At 40.0% G+C, this 21793-nt stretch overlaps 1 protein-coding gene and 1 long non-coding RNA gene across 3 annotated transcripts in view; one reads left to right on the forward strand and one right to left on the reverse strand.

The window, feature by feature from the left end:
• Positions 1-21793, reverse strand: part of svep1 (sushi, von Willebrand factor type A, EGF and pentraxin domain containing 1) — a 225117-nt gene that overhangs the window by 18551 nt on the left and 184773 nt on the right. Inside the window, exons 41-43 of one of the 2 annotated variants that reach the window (XM_048527618.2) lie at positions 21638-21701; positions 18482-18655; positions 4279-4449 (exon numbers count right to left, since the gene is read on the reverse strand). In XM_048527618.2, the coding sequence (XP_048383575.1) occupies positions 4279-4449; positions 18482-18655; positions 21638-21701 (409 nt within the window). The remainder of the gene's footprint in view (positions 1-4278; positions 4450-18481; positions 18656-21637; positions 21702-21793) is intronic. The other variant, XM_048527619.2, reaches the window with a different exon arrangement.
• Positions 1-21793, forward strand: part of LOC125451011 (uncharacterized) — a 47549-nt gene that overhangs the window by 2253 nt on the left and 23503 nt on the right. The gene's annotated exons all lie outside the window — the stretch shown is intronic.

Genomic DNA, 21793 nt, shown 5'->3' on the forward strand with positions numbered 1-21793 from the left:
GTAGTAAACCGTTAGTGTGAAGCATGACTATTCAATCAAAGAGTAAGTAGACTAAGTCCAGATACATCCTGATCTACTAGTCTGCACCAGTACTTTTATTTCCTTATTTTTTCATGGGATGTGGGCATTATTGGCAAAGTCAGCATTTTTTTACCCATCCCAAATTTCCCTTGAGTGATTTCCTGGGCTATTTGAGAGGGCATTTAAGAGCCAACCACATTGCTGTGAGTCTGGAGTCACATATAGGCCAGACCAGGTAAGGATGGGAGATTCCCTTCTCTGAGGGACACTCGTGAGCCAAATGGGGTTTTTACAAGAATTGACAATAATTTCATGATCTCTGTTACAGAGACAAGCTTTACATTCCAGATTTTATTCATTGGATTTAAACTGTACTGGTTGGTGGGTGAAATTTGAATGTATGCATTTAGAGGATTAGCTTAAAATTCATGTGTTACTAGCCCAGTGGTGTTACTACTACAATATCATCTCCCTGATTCTTAAACAAGTGGAAATAGTTGATTGAAATGAATGAAATATTGGATGGAGTAAACAATATTGGTGGAGAAATATTGAAGGGATTAGTACCTTTGAAAGAAAGGACTAAGTTAAATGCACCTCAAGTTACTCAGAGGAGAAAAGCAGAAAGCAGAGATTTGGATTGTTATTTCTCACTCCCATCAGGCTGTATATTTGGTGTTGGAAAGCTGATTTTGCACTACTGCTTAAAGATGAATATACCCCATTATTACAGTCCAGTCTGTTTATCTTTGCTAGTGGGCAAAATGTTGAAAAAAAACCAAGAGATAGAGCAAATTGACATTGAGAAAGGCATGATTGATGAAGGCAGTTAACATGGATTTTTTTAAAGGAAGATCATATCTAACTTGATTTGTCTAACTAAAGTTTTCTGAGGATGTACATAGGAAGGTCATTAAAAATGCAATAGGAATTAAATGAAAATGTAAAAGGAGAGTCAAAGAAGATGCAACAGGAAGTCAGTGAGGATGAAACAAAAGGTTCAATGAAGATGCAACAGGAGAATCAATATGTATGTAACAGGAGGGTGAATGAGAATATAACATCAATAAATATGTAATGGGAGGGTCAATGAAAATGAATGATTATGTAATAGGACGATCAATGAGGATGTAATGGGGGAGTCAGTGAGGATGTAATGGGAGGGTCAATAAGGAAAACATATTTGATGTAGTTGCCAAAGATTTTAGTAAGACCATTTTGCAAGATCTCACAAGATAGACAGGTTAGAAGAATGAGATTCAAGAAGTGACAAGTTAGATCCAACGTTGGTTCAGTAGCAGGAAAGAAATGAATGATAAGTGTTTTGCTGATTGGATGATTGTTTCCATTGGGATTCTGCAGGGCTCAGTACTGGGTTCCTTGCTTTTCATGCTATATAAAGATTATGTCAACCTCATGTTAGTGGACATGATTAAGATACAAGAATTGGCCATGTAGTTCACAGTGATGAAGGATGGTGTAGATTGACAGAAGATACCAATCCTCTGGTCAGGTGGACAAAAAAGTCGGGGAATGGAATTCTGTCTGGGAAAGTGTGATGGACGGCATTTAGGGTGGTTATGTTGGACTTCTATAAAACACTAGATAGACCGCAGTGAGAGTCCTGCATATAGTCATCACAAATTACAGAAAAGATATGATCACACTAGAGAGAGTGTGAAATGGAGATTTGAGAGGATTATGCCAGAAGTTGAGAATTTTAGCTTTGAGGAAAGATTGGCTAGACTGGCATTGTTTTCTTTTGATAGTGGAAGTTGACAGGAGATTTGATTAACATACATGAAACATGAAGAGACCAAATAGAACATTTCTGTTAGCAGTCCAATTACTAAACATGGAGTTTAGGTTTAAAGCGATATTTGGAAGGAGTGGAGGGGAACTGATGTGTAATTGTTTTCATGAGGATGCAACAGGAGGTCAGTGAGAATGTAACTGGAGAATCAATGAAGGTGTAACACTCTCTTTGAAAAATGTGGTTGGGGTTTGGAACTCATTGCCTAAGAGGGCAGTAGACACAGAAACCCTCAAAACATTTGAAAAAGGCTTGGATAAGCATGTGAAATGCTACAAAGCTCCAAGCACACAGCAAGTACTGCAAAGTGGGTTAACTCTTTGGTAGGCAAAAAAATTCAAAAAGTTCTGAAGAAACGTCATATCAGACTTGAAATACTAACTTGGTTTTTCTCTCCACAGACATTGCCAGACTTGCAGAGTTAATCCAACATTGTCTGTTTTATTTTAGATTTCCAGCATACACAGTATTTTGCTTTTATTCAGGAAAGGAATGACTTCAATCTCTCTATATTCTGATGTAATGTCTGTACAGTACCAGATTCAGTGGATTATTATTCAATGATTAAGAATGTGGCTCTAATGTTTAAAATGGTCTATCTTTCACATGATGATAAATTAAAGTCAGGTTCCAAGAGATGCAGTAAGTCTTCCCCTAGGACAGACACTTATTGAATTATGTTGGTTGTAGCTCAGTGGATAATGTTCTTGTCTCTGAGTTAGTCCTGAGGTTCGAGATTCAGTTGAATTTGAACTTTATAACACAGGCTGAACCTACCAATTCTGAGGGAATACTATACTGTTGGAAAAGCTTCCTCCTGCATGAAGCCTTATACCAAGGTCCCATTGTTGCTTTTAGGTGGGAGTAAAGGTTCCCCAGCATTACTTTAAGGAGAAACAGATTCCCAAGGTGCTGCCCAGTATTTATCCCTATATCAACATCATAAAACAGATTCAGTGGTCATTATCATGAAGTTTATGGGAGCTTGCTGTGTACAAATTGGATGCATTATTTCCAACATTGCAACAATGACTACACTTCAAAAGTACCATATAAGCTTTAGGGTGTAATGAAATGCAAGTTATTTCTATTGCTTTACTAGCCCTTTTCTCAGTTATGCAATCTGACTTTGGATAAAGTTTAAAGGGTTCAGGCCTAACAAAGAGTTTTCTTCCCTGTAGTCTCAGCAAGATGAGAAACCCTCAGAAAATTCTAGGTTCTGTAATAATGTGAGATCACACTCCCACTGTTTCCAAAGCACAGTTCCTGAAGAAAACCAATAAGGCGAAGTAAATTTCTTGTTTTGACTGAGGTTTTTTTTTAATTTGTTGCGGTAATTTGGGTGTATTGTGCCTATGGTTTTGTACCATGCCACTATTTGCCAGTCTTGCGTAATCTTAGTTTCAATTTTCATTGTAGTCCCTAAACAACAAAGCTTCCAGAGTGACATCAATAACTTGCATTCATAAATCATCTGAAAACGATAAAACATGATAAAGTGTTTCACAAGAGGTCTCAACCAGACAATGACGAGATTAAATAATGTATAAGGAGATATTTGGTCAATTAACAGAAAGCTTAATTAAGAAAATTGTTTCCAAGGAATGTTTTAAGAGGAAACCTGAGCATATAATCCAGGCTGATAATCACTGTGTAATAATGATTGAGCGCTTCTAAGTGAGTGAGCTGGCCCATCTCACAACAGTAATTATTGATTTGTAGATGCTGGTGTGTAAGTTGACCTGTCAAACTGTAGTTGGATTTGGAACTCACTGCCCGAGAGGACGGAAGATACAGAAACCTTTATTGCAAACTTTAAAAGCTTTAAAAGGTTCCTCCAAAGGTGACTTATACACCAAGTAGAAAAGTGAATCACCAGCATGGATGATCGCACCATTCTGAAATATCACTGGTATCTGATACAAAGAGTGAGTGTGTCTTAAACTCCCTGCAACTGCACCATATAGAACATATCTCCTGCTTGATCTCTGCACCCAGCTATAACACACTGGACTATATAACACGCATTTGTGGAATGAAAAGTTAAAGTTGAGAATGAATGTGACCATAGCCTGTTTTAGCTGTAAATGTAGTTCAGTTTATATGTTGAGAATGAGCAGAACTATGTCTTTTTTGGAGCCCAGAACAAAAAGGCCTATCTGATAAGCCAAGGAAACTTAGCTGTTGTGATATATGGCATTTTAAACATGAGTTAATATGAGCTAAGGCAAGAGTCGATTTGTTCTGAAGTCTTCAGTTGTGGGAAAAGCTGCAGACAATTGAGATTAAACCACTTAGCAAGGCCACTGACACTCTCAAATATTACTGCAGATGAGGTAGTGCCTTCAGAAAAGTAGGGGCAGACAGAGAAAAGAAAAAGTGTGATGGTTAGTGGCAATTAACTTGTACTCTGCAGTTTGGCCAAGTTTGTGATTTTTCAATACCTCTGCAAATGGGGGGTTTGCTCCAGGTTCCATTCTCTAGGCAACTACTTGCTCGAGACCCTTCCAGCATGTATCCACCATAGCAGGAGTATGTTGCTATATCTCCCACATGGTGAAGCAATCCTCGTACAAAGGCATTTTTAACTTGAACTGGTGGTCCGCATGTTATTTCTTTATCAAAGAGAAAAAAAACAGAAATTACAATTTATGAAATACTCGTGGAATACATCTCAAGGGAAAGGACCCTTGTTGAGAGATCACCAAAACACAAAGAGATCAGAAGCACCACAAATATTCAGAACTGGAGAAGGGTCACTGAACCTGAAAGGTTAACTCTGTTTCTCTTTCCACAGATGCTCCCAGCAATTTCTGTTTTTGTTTCTGATTTGCAGCATCTGCAGTTCTTTAGCCTGTTTTTTGAATGAAATAAAATGGTGAATGCCTATTGTTTGGGACTATCTTTCACACATTTTATTTTGGTGCTCATTGAGGTAAAGAATGACTGGTTAAAATGTCTGTCCTGTACACATTCACATATGAACTAAGTTATGTCATTATAAGTTGCTACTTTAGTCCAGTACATTTTATATAAACTTTCAAATTGAGACCACGATTGAGAGTTAAATTTTTTTCCAATCCCGCCTCCTAAGCAATCAAATACAACCCCTAATCTGTCATTCTGCAATGGAAACACAATAACTGCAAATACATGATATTAAAGTCACTAGAGCTCAAACTCCACACCACAGAAACAACAGGCCGATTTTTCTGGGGTGTGGCAGTCTCATGTAGATTGTCACTTTGTCCCTTTTACTTTATAAAAGATTGTATTTCTGAGAGGAGATTCCAGTCAGGGGTCCCTCAGAAATGTAGAGCTGTACTTCCATTCTCGCAGTATCTTGTACTGTAGTACTGTCAGGGGAAGGAAAATCACACCCTCTTTTCACAGCAGTCAGCTGCCATATTCTGAACTCGAAAGGTCCTGATGCCACTTTGGCAGCCACTCTCAAACAGTAAGTAAATAAAGTAAGTGTGAAATTAGGATACCGAGAAGGGAAAGTGCCAATTGGGTGGGATATAGGATACCAGCTCATGAGGAGCAGGTGCCAGGTATATAAGGTGTAGAGTGGGTAGGGTGTCAGCTGGATAGGATGCCAATTGGGAAGGGTTTAAGGTGCCAAGTGAGTAGGGTACAAGGTGACGTAGGGAGCAAAGTAAGTGATGCAGTGTTTAAAGAGATCGGGGTCGGTGGGAGAATTCATGTCTAATGGGCATCAAGGAAGGTAGGTATCAGGTCTGCAGGCAGTGGGACTAGGGCAGGGTTGGTGATTGTGTCCAGCACTAGCACTGGTGAGTCCAGTCTGCTGGCAATGGTGGGGTTGAAGATTGGGTAATGGTGGCAGCAGCAGAATTGTTGGGTCTGGTGCTGGTCTAGCTGGTCAGGGATTGGATCCAGGGGCCATTGGGGGAAAGGCAGTGGTGTCAAGAGGTTGGGTTTGGCGGGTGTCAGGTCGGGTGGGTGTCTAGCAGCAAGGTTGGGGGTGATAGTCAGGGGTCAGATCCAGTCTACATGTTTGAAGTCTTGGTGAATGTCAGGCCCCTGGAATTTTGGGGTCCGCAGGAGGTGTTAGGTCAGGGTCAGGGTCTGTACAAGTGTAGTTAGAAGTATTTGTGGCAACCAAACAATCAATTTAGTAGTTAACGGGGATTTAGATGACATATTTAGTAGTCTAACTTTTACAGAGTATCTATTTTACTTAATTTCATGATTTAAGAGGAGACTTTCAGAAGGTTCTGGATGAAAAAGGAATTGCCCAGCAGAAAAATTCCATACGGTCTCCACACACAACTCTCACTTACACTGGTATAATGACTGTCTCGCCAGATTTTCCAATGGTGAGACAGTTCTGCAATGTGTAATGGTTGACATATTATTATGAATGTTTTCTGTTGACGGGTTCTTGAAGATTCTTGGTCGCAGACTTAGTTTAATCAGCGAATTTAGGAATGGCTGGACTGAGGCAGCTCATTAAATCCCCACCTGTAGATCTGACACACATTACCCTCATCATAGATTCTCTCTCAGCTGTTTTAATCCTTGAGGGAATATTTATCCAGTTTCCTCAATGCAGAAAGGTTATCAGGCAAAAATGCTAGAATATTCAAGAATAAGAACAGAAAATGCAAGTTGATAGCCTTCTGTCAGAATCTAATCAAAATCTGGGATCTCCCTCCCTAACAGCACTGTGGCTGTATCTACCCTGTGTGCAGTTCATGCTGATCAAGACAGTAGCTCACCACCACCTTCTCCAGGGCAGCTCACCACCACCTTCTCCAGGGCAGTTATAGATGAGCAATAAATATTGGCCTAGTCAGCAACACCCACATCCCAGGAACAAATAAAAGCCCTAACTGTACTGGCACTTTCTAAGATAAATAAGCGAAAGCTTGGTAGGGAGGCAAATTTTAAAGAAGGCTTAAAGAGTTGAGGAGAGAATTACAAAGCTTGGAGCCTAAACCACTGAAGAATTGGTCACAGATGGTTGACTGATAAAAATCAGGATTGAGCAGCAGTCAGAAGTAGAGAAATGTAGATATCTCAAGACAGACATAAGGCTGGTGGAGAAAGAACTAGAGGCAACATGAAACTTCTCACACAAATCTGGAATGCACTAGAGGTGGAAGCAGCTTTACCAGAAACTTTCAAAAGGGAACTGGATAAATATTTGTAAAAGAATAATAATTTCAGCGTTATGGGAAAGTGTGGAAGGGTGGTAGAAGTGGGACCAATTAAATAGCTGCATGGAAGAGTCAGGCATGATGGGCTGCATGGATTCTTTCTGTATGATTGGATGATTTAAATCTATGCCTACCTCTCTAAAATTTAACAGACACACATTTCCCCATTCTACATTAGTGGTAAGGAATAACATCATATCTCTTTATTTACTACCACAATTGACAGAAATTGGACTCCATATCTGTTTATTATGACAAGTAATGACTGATAGTCTGTGTAGCTGATAACCTTTCTGGGCTTAATGGTCACCTTTGGTACACACAGATAACTGTGTCTGTAAGAACAACACCCTGGGGCAAGTTGGGAGGAACAATACAATGTTTTGCTGTTTAAACAGAACACACTGAAGTCCTTCGCATAAGGGATACATTCCTTCCTTGATTAAATTAATAAGCACAAAAGCAAAGTTTGCAATTCTATGATTTACAGCCAACTGTTTAGAAAAATGTTTGATGACCTCATTGCAACATGCAAAAGTCTTACAGGGCTCACTAGATGCTGAAGGGATGTCTTTCTTGGTCTACAACCAGAGGATTCAATCTCAGAATGAGGAATTGGTGATTTAGGACACATATGAGGAGGAATTCTTCACTTAGAGGGTGATGAAGTTTTGAGACTCTCTACTCCAGAGGGCTGTGGAGGTTCTGACGTTGAATATATTCAAGACAGAGACTGATAGATATAAAGAGAGTGTGGGAAATGATACTGAGGTACAACATCAGTCATAATCCAGTTGAATGGTAGAGCAGGCTCAAGGGATCAAATGGCCTACTTCCTATGGTCTTCTATAAACTCTAAACCTAGGGACCAATGTAAGACATTTACTAACAAAGCCGATAAGGAATTCAGGACAAATTTCTTTACATAGCTAGTGGTGAGAATATGGACTTCTACCACAGGGAATGGTTGTGATGAATGATGCAAATGCAGTTAAGGGCGAGTTGGATATGTTGATGAAGAAAGGAGGGACATTTTGGAGGATGAGATGACGAGAGGGTGGGAAGAGGCTTATGTGGAGCATGTACATTGTTACGGATAAGTTCAGACAAATGCTTTTTGTGCAATTATTTATAGTCAAAATGGAGATGGTCACTATTCAAAGTCAATTCCTTTACAACAATTACATAAATGAAATCAAATGAGATTAATATTGATTTGATGCTTGATGGAAGTCGACAAAGGAATTTTGTATTGTTAAATAGCAATGTGCTTCAAATTGTTATTCACTTCTTTGATATCCATGTTCCACTATGGATAACTCTTTGATCAGGCCACGATCAACATGCACAATAGTAATGTATCCCTTTTCACAGTAAGTCTTTTCATCCGATGCCAAAGAATACAGTCTTACTTCTTTATTATTGACAAATCTCATTGTGTGCTACAAACAACTTCCCTTTTGCCTCAAGGTAAAAATACCATGGATGCTGGAAATGTAAACAAAAAAAGCAGAAAAATACCTGAAATTTTCACAGAAGAGGAAACAAAATTAACATTTTGCGTCAATGCTGCTAAGATGGAAGATGTCAGAGACTGAACAGATTTTCAGCAGCTGGTCATTTCCTATGAAAGGTCATTGACCCAAAGCAGGGGCAGTTTAAACTCAATGGACTGGATGGGAACTCCATTGGATTGAATGGAATCTGCCAGATCTTTCTACATTAATACAGAATTCTGGATTCCCTGCCTGAAAGGACATTGGAAGCAAATACAATTTTTTTTCCCTTTATTCTTTCATGGGATGAGGGCGTTGTTGCTAGGCAGTATTTTTTGCCCATCCCCAATTGCCCAGAGGCAGTGAAGAGTCAACCGCATTGCTGTGGGTCTGGAGTCACGTGTAGGTACAGTCCAGGTAAGGATGGCAGTTTCCTTCCCTAAAGGACATTAGTAAACCAGGTGGTATTTTCCCAACAATCAATAATGGATTCATGGCCATCATTAGATTCTTAATTCCAGATATTTATTGAATTCAAATTCCACCATTTGCTATGGTGGGATTCGAACCCACGTTCCTGCAACATTATCTGGGTTGAGCGAGTTTTGAGAAGATTTGTAGCTCAGGTTGAGGTTCTGGATGTGAGTTTGCTCGCTGAGCTGCAAGGTTAGTTTTCAGACGTTTCGTCACCATTCTAGGTAACATCATCAGTGAGCCCCCAGTGAAGCGCTGGTGTTATGTCCCACTTTCTATTTATCTGTTTAGGTTTCCTTGGGTTGGTGATGTCATTTCCTGCATTGGTGATGTCATTTCCTGTTCTTTTTCTCAGAGGATGGTAGATTGGCTCCAAATCAATGTGTTTGTTGATGGAGTTCCGGTTGGAATGCCATGCTTCTAGGAATTCTCGTGTGTGTCTCTGTTTGGCTTGTCCTAGGATGGATGTGTTGTCCCAATCAAAGTGGTGTCCTTCCTCATCTGTACGTAAGGATACGAGTGATAGTGGGTCATGTCGTTTTGTGGCTAGTTGATGTTCATGTATCCTGGTGGCTAGCTTTCTGCCTGTTTGTCCAATGTAGTGTTTGTCACAGTTCTTGCAAGGTATTTTGTAAATGACGTTCATTTTGCTTGTTGTCTGTATAGGGTCTTTTAAGTTCATTAGCTGCTGTTTTAGTGTGTTGGTGGGTTTGTGGGCGACCCTGATGCCAAGAGGTCCAAGTTGTCTGGCAGTCATTTCCGAAATGTCTTTGATGCAGGGGAGAGTGTTTATGGTTTCTGGGCCCGTTTTGTCTGTTTGTTTGGGTTTATTGCTGAGGAATCGGCGGACTGTGTTCATAGGGTAACCATCCTTTTTGAATACGCTGTATAGGTGATTTTCCTCCACTCTTCATAGTTCCTCTGTGCTGCAGTGTGTGGTGGCTCGTTGGAATAATGTTCTAATGCAGCTTCGTTTGTGGGTGTTGGGATGGTTGCTCCTGTAGTTCAGTATTTGGTCCGTATGTGTTGTTTTCCTGTAGACGCTGGTTTGAAGTTCCCCATTGGCTGTTCGTTTTACTGTGACATCTAGGAATGGCAGTTTGCTGTTGTTTTCCTCCTCTTTTGTGAATGTTATGCCAGTAAAGGGTATTATTGATGGTCTTGAAGGTTTCCTCTAATTTGTTTTGTTTAGTGATGACAAAGGTGTCATCCACGTAGCGGACCCAAAGTTTGGGTTGGATGATTGGCAGAGCTGTTTGTTCGAGTCTCTGCATTACTGCCTCTGCTAAGAACCCTGATATCGGAGATCCCATGGGTGTACCGTTGGTTTGTCTGTAGGTTTTGTTATTGAAAGTGAAGTGGGTGGTAAGGCATAGGTCCACTCGCTTGATGATGTTGTCCTTGCTGATGAGGTTGGTGGTGTCTGGTGTATGTGTCTTTGGTTCTTCTAATAGTGTAGTCAGTGTTTCTTTGGCCAGGTTGATGTTGATGGATGTGAACAGGGCTGTTATGTCAAAGGACACCATTATTTCATCCTCTTCTTTCTTGTGTCTTTGATGGTGTTCAGGAATTCTTGGGTGGAGTGAATGGAGTGGCGGGAGTCTTCTACTAGGTGTTTTAGTCTTTGGGGTAGTTCCTTGGCTAATCTGTAGGTTGGTGTTCCAGGTAATGAGACTGTGGGTCTGAGGGGGGCTCCTGGTTTGTGAATTTTTGGTAGTCCATAGAAGCATGGTGTGTTGGATCCAACTGGTTTCATTTTTTGGAAGTCTCTCCAGTTTAATTCTCCAGATTTTTGAAGTTTTTTGAGTAAGGCTGTGATATACAGACAACAAGCAAAATGAACGTCATCTACAAAATACCTTGCAAGAACTGTGACAAACACTACATTGGACAAACTGGCAGAAAGCTAGCCACCAGGATACATGAACATCAACTAGCCACAAAAAGACATGACTCAGTATCACTAGTATCCTTACGCACAGATGAGGAAGGACACCACTTTGATTGGGACAACACATCCACCCTAGGGCAAGCCAAACAAAGAGATGCACGAGAATTCCTAGAAGCATGGCATTCCAACCGGAACTCCATCAACAAACACATTGATTTGGAGCCCATCTACCATCGTCTGAGAAAAAGAACAGGAAATGACATCACCAACCCAAGGAAACCTAAACCGATAATTAGAAAGCGGGACATAACACCAGCGCTTCACCGGAGGCTCACTGATGATGTTACCTAGAATGGTGACGAAATGTCTGAAAACTAACCTTCCAACTCAGCAAGCAAACTATCATCCATTATCTGGGTCTTTGGATTAACAGTCCAGCAATAATACCAATTGGGCCATCACCTCCCCTATTGGAACTTTGTAAATTTTCTAAGACATTCATTTGTGGGCTATGTTTGCCACCGGCTAGGACAGCATTTATTGCCCATCCCTAATTTCCCAGAGGGCAGTTGGGAGTCAACCACATTGTTGTGGGTTTGGAGTGACAGATAGGCCAGGCTGGATAAGGATGGCAGTTACTTTTCCCCTCAGAACATTAGTGAACTAGATGAAAATTTTTACCAACAATACTTTCACGGTTATTACTGGACTCTCAATTCTAGACTTTATTATTCGTGAATTCACCATTGTGGTGAGATTCGATCCTTGGTCACCAAGACATTATCTGAGTCTATAGATTAATAGTCCATTGATAATACCACTAGGCAACACCTCTCTTAATAAATATTTATATTTGTAAAGGGAAAAAATATTGCATGGTTCTAGGAGAACAGCAGTGAGTTGGGACTAACTGGAGAGAACCAGCACTGGCAAGATGGTTTGAATGGCCTTTTCCTGTGATCACTGCCAGGCAACTTGAGTTCAGCTTAGTAGCTTCTTATGATATTGTCAGTGAGTTGTCATTTTTTGTCAAGTGTCAAATGAAAATCAAAGACAGGTAGGATATAGTACTACACTCACCTTTACAAACAGGCACAGGCTGACCCCAGCTCCCATTGGCCATACATCAGCAGAGGAAGTCCCATCAACATTGTAACCTTTATCACCATAGAATGTGACTGTTTGGCCAACATTAAGGGCATTATAATGAACTTGCCCATTAATGGGTGAAGGTTGTGCATTGCACAGCATTACTGAGAAAAAGATGCAAGAGGGATTTTACATAGAATCACATCGAATGTAAAACACAGAGACAGGCCACTTTGCCCAGTGCTTCATACAAACCTCTTCCCTTGTTACTTCACTTTCTATTTCTTCCTCAGGCATGCTCTGTAGATAGTATTCATATCTCCAAGGCATATGGGTGTAGGTTCAAGCCCCAATTCAGGACTTAAGAACAAAAATCAAAGGTATCACTGTAGTGTAATAATCTGTGACATTGTTGAAGGTTCTTCCTTTTGGATGAGATGTTTAAACACTGCCAGTTGCACGTAAAAGATCCCATGTTATTATTTTAAAGCAAACCTACATAGCCTTATTTAGGCTTAATTCCTCCAATCCAATGCAGAACATTTAGGCACCTAGACTCTGCACTGCCTCTGGTCCATTGCAAACTTTTACGGTCCAGCTCAGGTGGTGTCCAGCTCTTTAAGGTCTCCCTTAAGTGTATTACAACTTTGGCCAGCCCAGGTTTTGACTACTGCCTGGCCATGTCCACTCTGCTGCCGTTCTGGAAAGGGCATGTGTTCAGGAGGTGAAGAATGTGTCCTGGCAATGTCAGTTGTCCTTTTCTGTCATGATGTCCCATCAGGGTCTCTGACCAGTCCTTTGTAGGTAATGCCATCTGTGAAAACTAGGAATGTTGCCAGGGAATGCCGCAGTCTGCACCTACATTGTCCTTTGATAACCAAGAGGAAAAAAGAGTATGCAACCTTGCCATATCCAGTGTTGATGCTAAAGGAGTCTGTAGTGCATGTGTTAGCGTTGATGCAGCAGCTAGAGTAAATTTGCACTGTTTTACAATGTGCCAGAGTGACTGCAATCAATGGGATCAAAATCTTCTTGAAATCAATGAAGTTGATAACACATGGCTCCTTTATAGTCTCGGCTTTGCAACTGATGTTCTTGAACTTATCAAATCTCATATAAAAGCTCACAGCATGACCTTCCATCCTGCTGGAATCCTGCCTATTCCTTCGGCAGCCTATTTCTGTTTTCAGTCTGTTGAGAAGCACTGTGCTCCGAAGTAGCCAGATACTGACAGTCGTGTTGTGTCCCTCCAACTGTTTTAGTCACTGACATTCTCTTTCTTTTGCAATTTGATGTTTAGTCCTTGCCTCTCATTATCTGGGGCATCCTCTGCAGGTCTGTTGAAGTGATCCGTGAACTCTGTTGTCATATTTCAACAACTGCACCTCAATCGTTGAATATCAACTAGTGAGGAATTGTCACATTACAGGTTGTGAAGAACAGTAACAGAAATATTTCTGGGGTCTTATTTAGTCATTCAATCACCATAAAAAAAACATTATCTGAAAACAGATTATTGCATTACTCTTTATTGAGAGGTTTGGAGTACAATTCAGTGTAGCATTTTCTACAAGTAATGTAATCAAACTTCAAAGAAGTCCGTTGTTGACTGGAAAGCAGTTTGAGACATCCAGTAGTTCTGAAAAACATTGTATAAATGCAAACTTTTTTTTCTAGCAACGTACCTAGCTTCCTCATTAAATGCATCTATGTTAGTTAACTTAACATCCCACATTCTAACCAATCTCTGGTTTAAGAAGTTTCTCATAAATGCCTGATTGAATTAATCAGTGACAGTACCTTTCATTTATGGCCCTCAATTCTGATGTCATTCACAGCAGAAATATTATTTTCACACCTAAGTCATGAATTCCATTCATAATTTTAAAGATTTCTATCAGGTCACCTCTCTTCTCCATTTTGAAGAGCCCCAGACTGTTCATCCTATTTCAATTTAGTAAATGTTACCATCCATTTGTAACGGGAAGGATCATTTGAGATTGGCACATAAGACATTGAAATTTTGGGAATAAAATATAACAGGGTAACACACCTTCTCGAGGGCAACTTGGGTTGGGTCCACGTCCCATGAGTGAATTAAGAAAAAACTCACTGCTGAGTGAATTTGATTTCTGATTCATATCAAATTTCTGGTTGAGGTTTCATGAAAAAAAATCATTCATTTTATTCGTTCCTTTTTATGTAAGTTGTTTTTAAAGTTTCATCACCATAACGTGAGGTTGCAAAATGAAAATATAATTTTCTCGGCCAGGGAGTGCCTCAGAGATACCAGCTGTTTGAAAGCTAATGGTTGTTTACAATTTTTCATGCCATGTTCTAATGCAACATGTTGGAGGAGGAAACTAAAATATTGACACACTATGAAACAATACTATTCAATACCCATGGCCAGTGTGCCAATAGCAAAAAGAAACTGAAGAAGACAGTTGTTTCATGTGCATAATATAGAATCTGAGATAGATTATAATGCCAAAGGATTGCCATTCGGCCCTGCATGTCTGTACCAGATCTCTGCAAGGGCAACTCACCAAGTCCCACTCCCCAGTGTTTTGTTTCCAGCCTTGCAAAACTTTCTATTCAGGTAATGATTCAATTCTCTTTTTCTTGCCACAACTGAGTTTGTCTCCACCACGTCTCAGGCAGTGATTCCAAATCTTAAACGCTTTCTCCACTCACCCTTAAATTGATGTTGTCTGTTTCCACAGATGGGATCCATTTATCCCTATCTATTCTGTTCTTCTTAAAATTCTCCAAATATAACAACAACTGATGAAGTGTGCTTTAAGAACATTATATACCTCAGATTTTTGATGATAATGATACTTCCTTCCAAGACATTCTGACCTGCAAACAGAGGTGGACCTTCTTTTATTGCTCCTTGAGTATGCCAGAACCGTCAGAGATGAGACCTTCACTTGAGATATGAACTATGACATATTCTGCTTGCCTCAAATGTGGCCAAAGTTGCAAAAGATGGTAGGTCAAGATCGCACATTAAGTTTTAGGGGTTCCCACATCCTCAGGCTTTGATGCAGACAAGTACAATGATCAGTGCAGTTTGATATGTTGACACCAATTGGCACAGGGTGAGTACAGGGTGCACGTGGGGTCCAAGACATAATGTCAGACAGGTTTCTTTACATAGCGAGATGGAGAAAAAGAGTTAAGAAATATTTTTAGGCAAGATTCCCAACATATCTCAAGCTTTAGCCAGCTCCCCTAGACTTTCCAGCCTTGTCATGTCACTGATGACTGTCCGAATGGGAGGAGGCACCATTCAATAAATGCATTAATGGATGGACAGGAGCAACAAGTAATGTTTTGATGTGGACCCACGGAGGCTTAGAGTGTTCTGTATGTTTCATCAATAACGCTGTGGAGTTTGAAGAAATCATGTGATGTTGAAGAATTTCGATGTGAGTTCTAATTTGGTTGCTACTTTTCCATGGAATGGAAATAATTTAACCTCTTGCTTTAGTACACAGTTCAGCTTCATGCGGTGTATGTGGCTGATGATGCTCTTGTTTGTTAATGTTGGTTACAAACATCTCATGGAGTCAAAGTTCAATCCTGAGCTCACACCTACTGGCACAATCTGGCTGATACTGTCCTTAAATCATGTTTGGTGCAGAAGGCACAAATCAGGCACTGTCTTCTTGGTAAGGTTGAAACTCTGAAGGAAGTTACCCTACGACACACAGAGGATGGTTTGTATGTGAAACAAATTGCCAGAGGAAGTGCTAGACGCAGGTATACATGTAAAAAGACGTTTGGATAGGTACATGAATATGAAATGGTTAGTAAGTTTTCAGATGACATCAAAATTGGTGGCATAGTGGACACTGAAGAAGGTTATCTCAGAGTACAATGGGACCTTGATCAGATATGAAATAGGTTAGAAGGATAGAGGCCAAATGCAGGCAAGTGGGACTAATTTTGTTTGGGAAAGTTGGTTGGTATGGATGAGTTGGAAGGAAGAGTCTGTTTCCTGGCTGCGTAACTACCAGTCTAAGTTAAAAACAATTAACTTGCCTCCTGGAAATGTTGGGAATAAATTTCTTTGGTGTTTTCCTTGTTCCTTTACTGTACCTTTGGGCCATATTTGGCAGAAATTCCATTTGTACACTTAAATGGAGTTTCCCTATGCAAAAACCTCAATCAATGTTTTAGCGCATCAGAAGGATCTCCCACAAATTTACTCTGCCCACACTATTTCCTAATTTAGTTAAGTTCATTTGGCCAGTTGCAATTCTATCGAAGTGGGAGGTAAAGCCAATCAGTTCAAATACAAACACGCTGTATGAATGCTTGACAGTCTTTCTGACTCAATAGCTATGTAAATAATTGTTTAGCTCTTGCTTTCAATACTAATTAGCCTGTGCTTTCTAGTTTAATGAATTTTATCCCTAATGATAAGGATATGGAACCACAATCTCCAGTAAATCATAGCTAATTTACTTGACATGGCTCAGTACACTATATTTACTCAAGAATGAAAGTGACCAAGGTATTTTTAGGAATCAAATATCATTATAACTATTTTTTAGTCATGCTGTTATTTCATCCTTCCAGTTTTAAAAATGGCAGACACAATTTCAAATAGGTCAGTTCCCAGCCTAGATCCTTCTACACAGTAGGGATAGTGAGGCTACAGTGATACTGTTGACTTTTGAGATAGTTACGTATTGCAGATTTGGAAATAGAGCGAGGCAATTCATAACTATTGCAAGACATCAGCGCAGCATTTCCGGTCAATGTTTTGGAAGGGATTCTTTTGTTGTTCTTGTACCTCATTTAAAAGTTTAAAGTTTTTACATTTCTAAACTTAATGTAGTGTCACTTAATATTCCTTTACCATTTTCAATTACCATCAGCAACAGTGACTTCAAATTTAACAGAAAACGGGTCAAAAATCATTCTCCAGCACAGTTAAGAAGTTGCACAGGGGAAGGAACAAACCACAACATATGAGGTAACCAAAAAAAGGAAGGAAGACAATCTAGGGGAAACTGAGCGTACATGAATTTGCAATTTGATTTGTAAAGATTTGCTGAGTGATTCTCTTCCATCTCTTGGCTTACATTTTGCAATATGAAGTCCAATAGAAATGTTGGATTACTTCCTTTGTAACATTTAGCTTCACAGTTAGGAATCCTTAATGGTGTGATTGTACTTGGAATCTCAGCTTTCCTTGGGAACATGTGCCTCCACCTTTGGTCTGCTCTATAAGTGGGTATGTAGGGAGACCAGTGAATGAGTCCAGATGCCCTTTTTGAGCATCTCTGTGCTGACTATATTCTGTACTCAATGTCACAAATAGGGCAATTCCCACAGCAAAACCCTTTGGTGGCAGTAAAAGGACTACAGCAAACGTGAGGAAACAAATTGGCACAAAGAAACACAGATCCTAAACTGAGTGAGAACAGTGAGAAAAGAATTCTTGGAATAGGTTGAAAGACACATTTCTTAATATTTTTATGACTTTAAAATTAAGTTCTATTGATTTTCTAGTGCCAGTATCAGATACCTGGAAATTGTGGGAATGGATAATTTTAACCCCAACATTAATGAATGCATATCATGCACACCAGAAACCTGGGACCACTGTACAGGATTACCCATTTGGTAAAATAAGTTAAAAGAATTCAGTTTATGTAAAGTGTCTGCTTTCTGTATACAGTTTCCTTACCTCGAGCGGATTGTGAGATGCACAAAATGGGTCCATTTCAGATAAATAATTTTGTGCTGTTAGTGTGGGTGCGAGTTCATAAGGGTACTCAAAAGAATAAAACGGCATTGTTTTGTTTTTCATGAGATGTGGGCGACATGGGCAAGGCCAGCAATTATTGCCCACTCTGAACTGCCCTTGGTTGCCTGGGTTCCATTTCAGACAACCGTTAAGTGTCAACCGCATTGCTATGGGTCTGGAGTCACATGTAGGCCAGACCTGGTAAGGACAGCCGATGCCCTTCCTTAAAGTGAATTACTTGAGTTATTATGACAATCAGCAATAATTTTATGGCGCCATTGCTAAGGCTAGCTTTCAGTTCCAGATTACTTCCTATTCACTAAATTTAAATTCCACCAGTTGCTGTGATGGAGCTTGAACACATACCCCAGAGCAACAGTCTGGTCCTCTAAAATAACCGGCGATATGACACAACACTGCCATTGCTCCCTTCAACTAGTCATTGATGCTGCGACTATTGTGAACTGAATCTTTTTCCTGAATCTTTACCCGCGTTAATAACCCAATATGTAGTGATTCTTTGCCAAGCATCTGATCATGTTCAACTGATTGACGGCCTCTAGCGAGGTGGGGCACACTTAACTGGAAACTGTAGGCTCTCAAGCGTCTTTTTGAATGAAATGTATGTTCTTATTATGTGAATATGGCAACTCTGACAAACCACCATACATAGAATAGACCGTCAGTGTGTTCCATGTTGGGCATTCCAGCTCAATGGCAAATAAAAAAGAATGTATTAATTACCCTCGCAGTGAGGAAGAGGTTGGCTCCAGGTTCCATTAGCGAGGCAGGTGATGTTCTGAGGCCCAACAAGGTGGTAACCAACATTACAAACAAAGGTGATGTTACTCATGTACGAATCTCCAGTTCCAATACTCACTGCATTATCCACTCCTGAGTGCGGTTCACAGCTGATTCCTTTAACGAAAGACAAAATCCTGCTATTAGCAGGTCAAGTATATGAAGAAAACTGATGATCTTTGACCTGACTCTGTGAACAGGGTGTGGAGCAGGGATTGGGGTTCTGCAAGCAGAGGATAGTCCCCAGAATCATAACCTGTCACTGGAATTCAGTGCATTGGTGCAGAGTATTGACATTGGTATGATGGAGAATTATTCAGACATCTTGGGGGATGCTTCCGAAAAGCCATGGCCCTGGAACCAGCAAGAGGTCGGAGAGGAGATCGTGATAAAGGGACAAGAATTTTGATGGGGAGGGAGCAAGCATTTTAATGGTCATATCAGAAAGATCTGGTTAAATGCTGATCATGAAAAGATTGGTGTTATAAGTCTCAATTTTGCCTGGAAATGGTTGGCTGTGAACAGCGAATGAAAGGTCATTTTTTTCAATCAGCTTTCATCACCGAAGGAAAACAGAAATTTGCCATGAGTCCCCACTGGATTGAAATATTGAGTACGTAGCCGCTCACCTCAATATTATACACCAGGCTGAAATGTTTCACTTCTTTGAAACTGAAATATATTAATGTATGAAAATCAGCTCAGGGAAAGCAATGGCCTAGTGGTAAAATCGCTGTTAATTCAGAGGCCCAGGTAATGTTCCAGAGTTTGAATCCCACCATAGCAGATGGTGGAATATGAATTCAATAAAAACCTGGATTTAACAGTCTAATGATAACCACAAATCATCTATTATTGACGGTTAGGAAAGGATCATCTGGTTCACTAATGTCCTTTAGGGAAGGAAACTGCTACCCTTACCTGGTCTGACCTACATGTGACTCCAGACCACAGCAATGTGGTTGACTCTTCACTGCCTAGCCAGCGATCACCTCATCATTTGACTTATGGCTCATCAAGTGGCCAAAGAAATTTTTAAAAAATCTGACATTATTTATAAACGCTCTGTATAACCAAAGCAAAATATTGCAGATGCTGAAAATCTGACATAAAAAAGAAAGTGCTGGAAAATCTCAACAGACCAAGCAGCATCTGTGTGAGAGAGAGAAACTGATACTACAAGTGGACGATGACTCAAAATCTGGATACAATACTCCCTGCTCGAATGCTGCAAGACCTTCTGACTTTGTTTCTGCTCTTCTTGTTTTTTTAATAACCTACGATTTTTCACGCTGCCTTTATTTACTGGTCTTTACGTCCGAGCAATTCCGGGACACTCCCAGAGAATTGATCATCCTAGAGATAATGCTAGTCATTATGAGGAAGACGGTGAAGAATATTAAATGAAATGAGTAGATTAGAGACAAACTGCACTTCCAGATGAAAAACTTCATCTATGAGGAGTTTGCTATTCTGCTCTAAGCTCCTAAATGGATCTGATATCCTGATTTCTTTGAATGGGTCCCATTCAGAAGAAGGGGAGTCTGAAGAAGATTCATACAGGACCCAAAATGTTGACCGCTTCTCTCTCCACAAATGCTGCCAGACCTGCTAAGTTTGTCTTGTCCAGCGTTATTTCTGTTCGCTTCTCATTTCAAGCATCTGAAGTACTTTGCTTTTGTTTGAGCGCTAAATAAATTTTGACAGGATTTCTAACATGGAAATTTACATTTTTTTGAGAATGTCAACAATTTGTTTAAAAAAAAAGTTATCATGAAACAATCCCTATTGCAAATGAGGTACTGTTTATAATAAAAGGGATGATTGTGTGGTCTGTCTGAAATCTGCTCCTTGGCCCACTATCTGCTTATGCTTCAGGCTGTTTTACTGTCAACAGTGGTTTGCTTTTCCACATAGATATGTCCCCAGTCTGTTTTTGCTAGAATTGGAATTGAACCTACACTGTTGACATGATTCTGAATCATATGCCAACCATGTGGCCAAATGAGCTAACCAGGTCCCAATGCAAAGGCCAGTCCATCAATGAACATTGAAATAAACTGATACAACACATTGATTGAGTTCTTTTCATGGACTGGAAATATTGAATAACTAGCATCAGCTACTTTGTCAGCTGAACACTGCAGTGAATTGCATGCAGTTGATAATTAAATCTGCAGAAATAGGTCCATAAATTCTGTCAAAAATCACATGGCACCAGGTTATAGTCAAACAGGGTTTATTTGAAAATGCAAGCTTTCGATGCCTTGCTCCTTCTATCACCTGCAAAAGGAGTAAGACTGCGAAAGCTTGTGTTTTCAAACAAACCTGTTGGACTATAATGCGGTGTCATGTGATTTTTGACCTTGTTCAATCTTGTCCAACGCTGGCACCTCCACATCATAAATTCTGTGACTTGGCTCACATTATGATATTGTGACTTTAAAGCAAACAAGACAAAAGCCCTGTTCATATACGTAAACAGGTATTTCTTGCGGTAGTCATAGTTAAAACTAAGAAACAGTAGAGCAAGTTGGACCTTCTGGCCTTCAAACCTGCTCTACTGTTTCGTCAAATCATGGCGCACTTTTACCCAAACAGCATTTTGTTGCACTATGCTCATACCCCTTGATTCCCATATTGTCCAAAAACAAACAAATTCTGTATGGAAATGTACTCACCAATTCAATATCGTCAGCTCTCTAAGGTAGAAAATTGCATAATTTACAAGCCTCAGATAAAAGAAATTTCTCCTCAGATCAGGCTGAAAAGTCTGAACCACAATACATGTCTATTAATTGTAGTAGCCTCTGGTTTGAGATTCTGCAGTCAGAGAAACAGCCTCCCTCCATCAAAATGTCAATGATACCTTCCTCTAAATCATAATCAACAAATTAAAATGATTAACTCCAGTAATTCCAGCTCAGCAATGGTTAGACAGCTGATATTCTGAATCCAGCACTTGACGCCATGGCTCAGTGGCTTAAAGGTCTTTGCCTGGTAAATGCGGGATCTTGAATTTGATTTTCAGCAGTTCCAGTCTCACTGTTTCCTGAAAACACATTCTGAATTAATTACCTCATTCCTGAAAGTACTTACTCTGACAGGAAGCCTCTGTTCCATTCCATGTCCCATCTGCTTGGCAGAATCTCTCCACACTGCCCTGTAACAGCAATAAATAACAATAACTAGAGAATACAGTGTCCTGAAAGTGGCATCCTGCACTTTGCTAAATGGGATTCATGAAGATAAGAT

The sequence above is a fragment of the Stegostoma tigrinum genome, chromosome 3 (genome assembly GCF_030684315.1).
Source record: "Stegostoma tigrinum isolate sSteTig4 chromosome 3, sSteTig4.hap1, whole genome shotgun sequence".
Taxonomy (NCBI): Eukaryota; Metazoa; Chordata; class Chondrichthyes; order Orectolobiformes; family Stegostomatidae; genus Stegostoma; species Stegostoma tigrinum.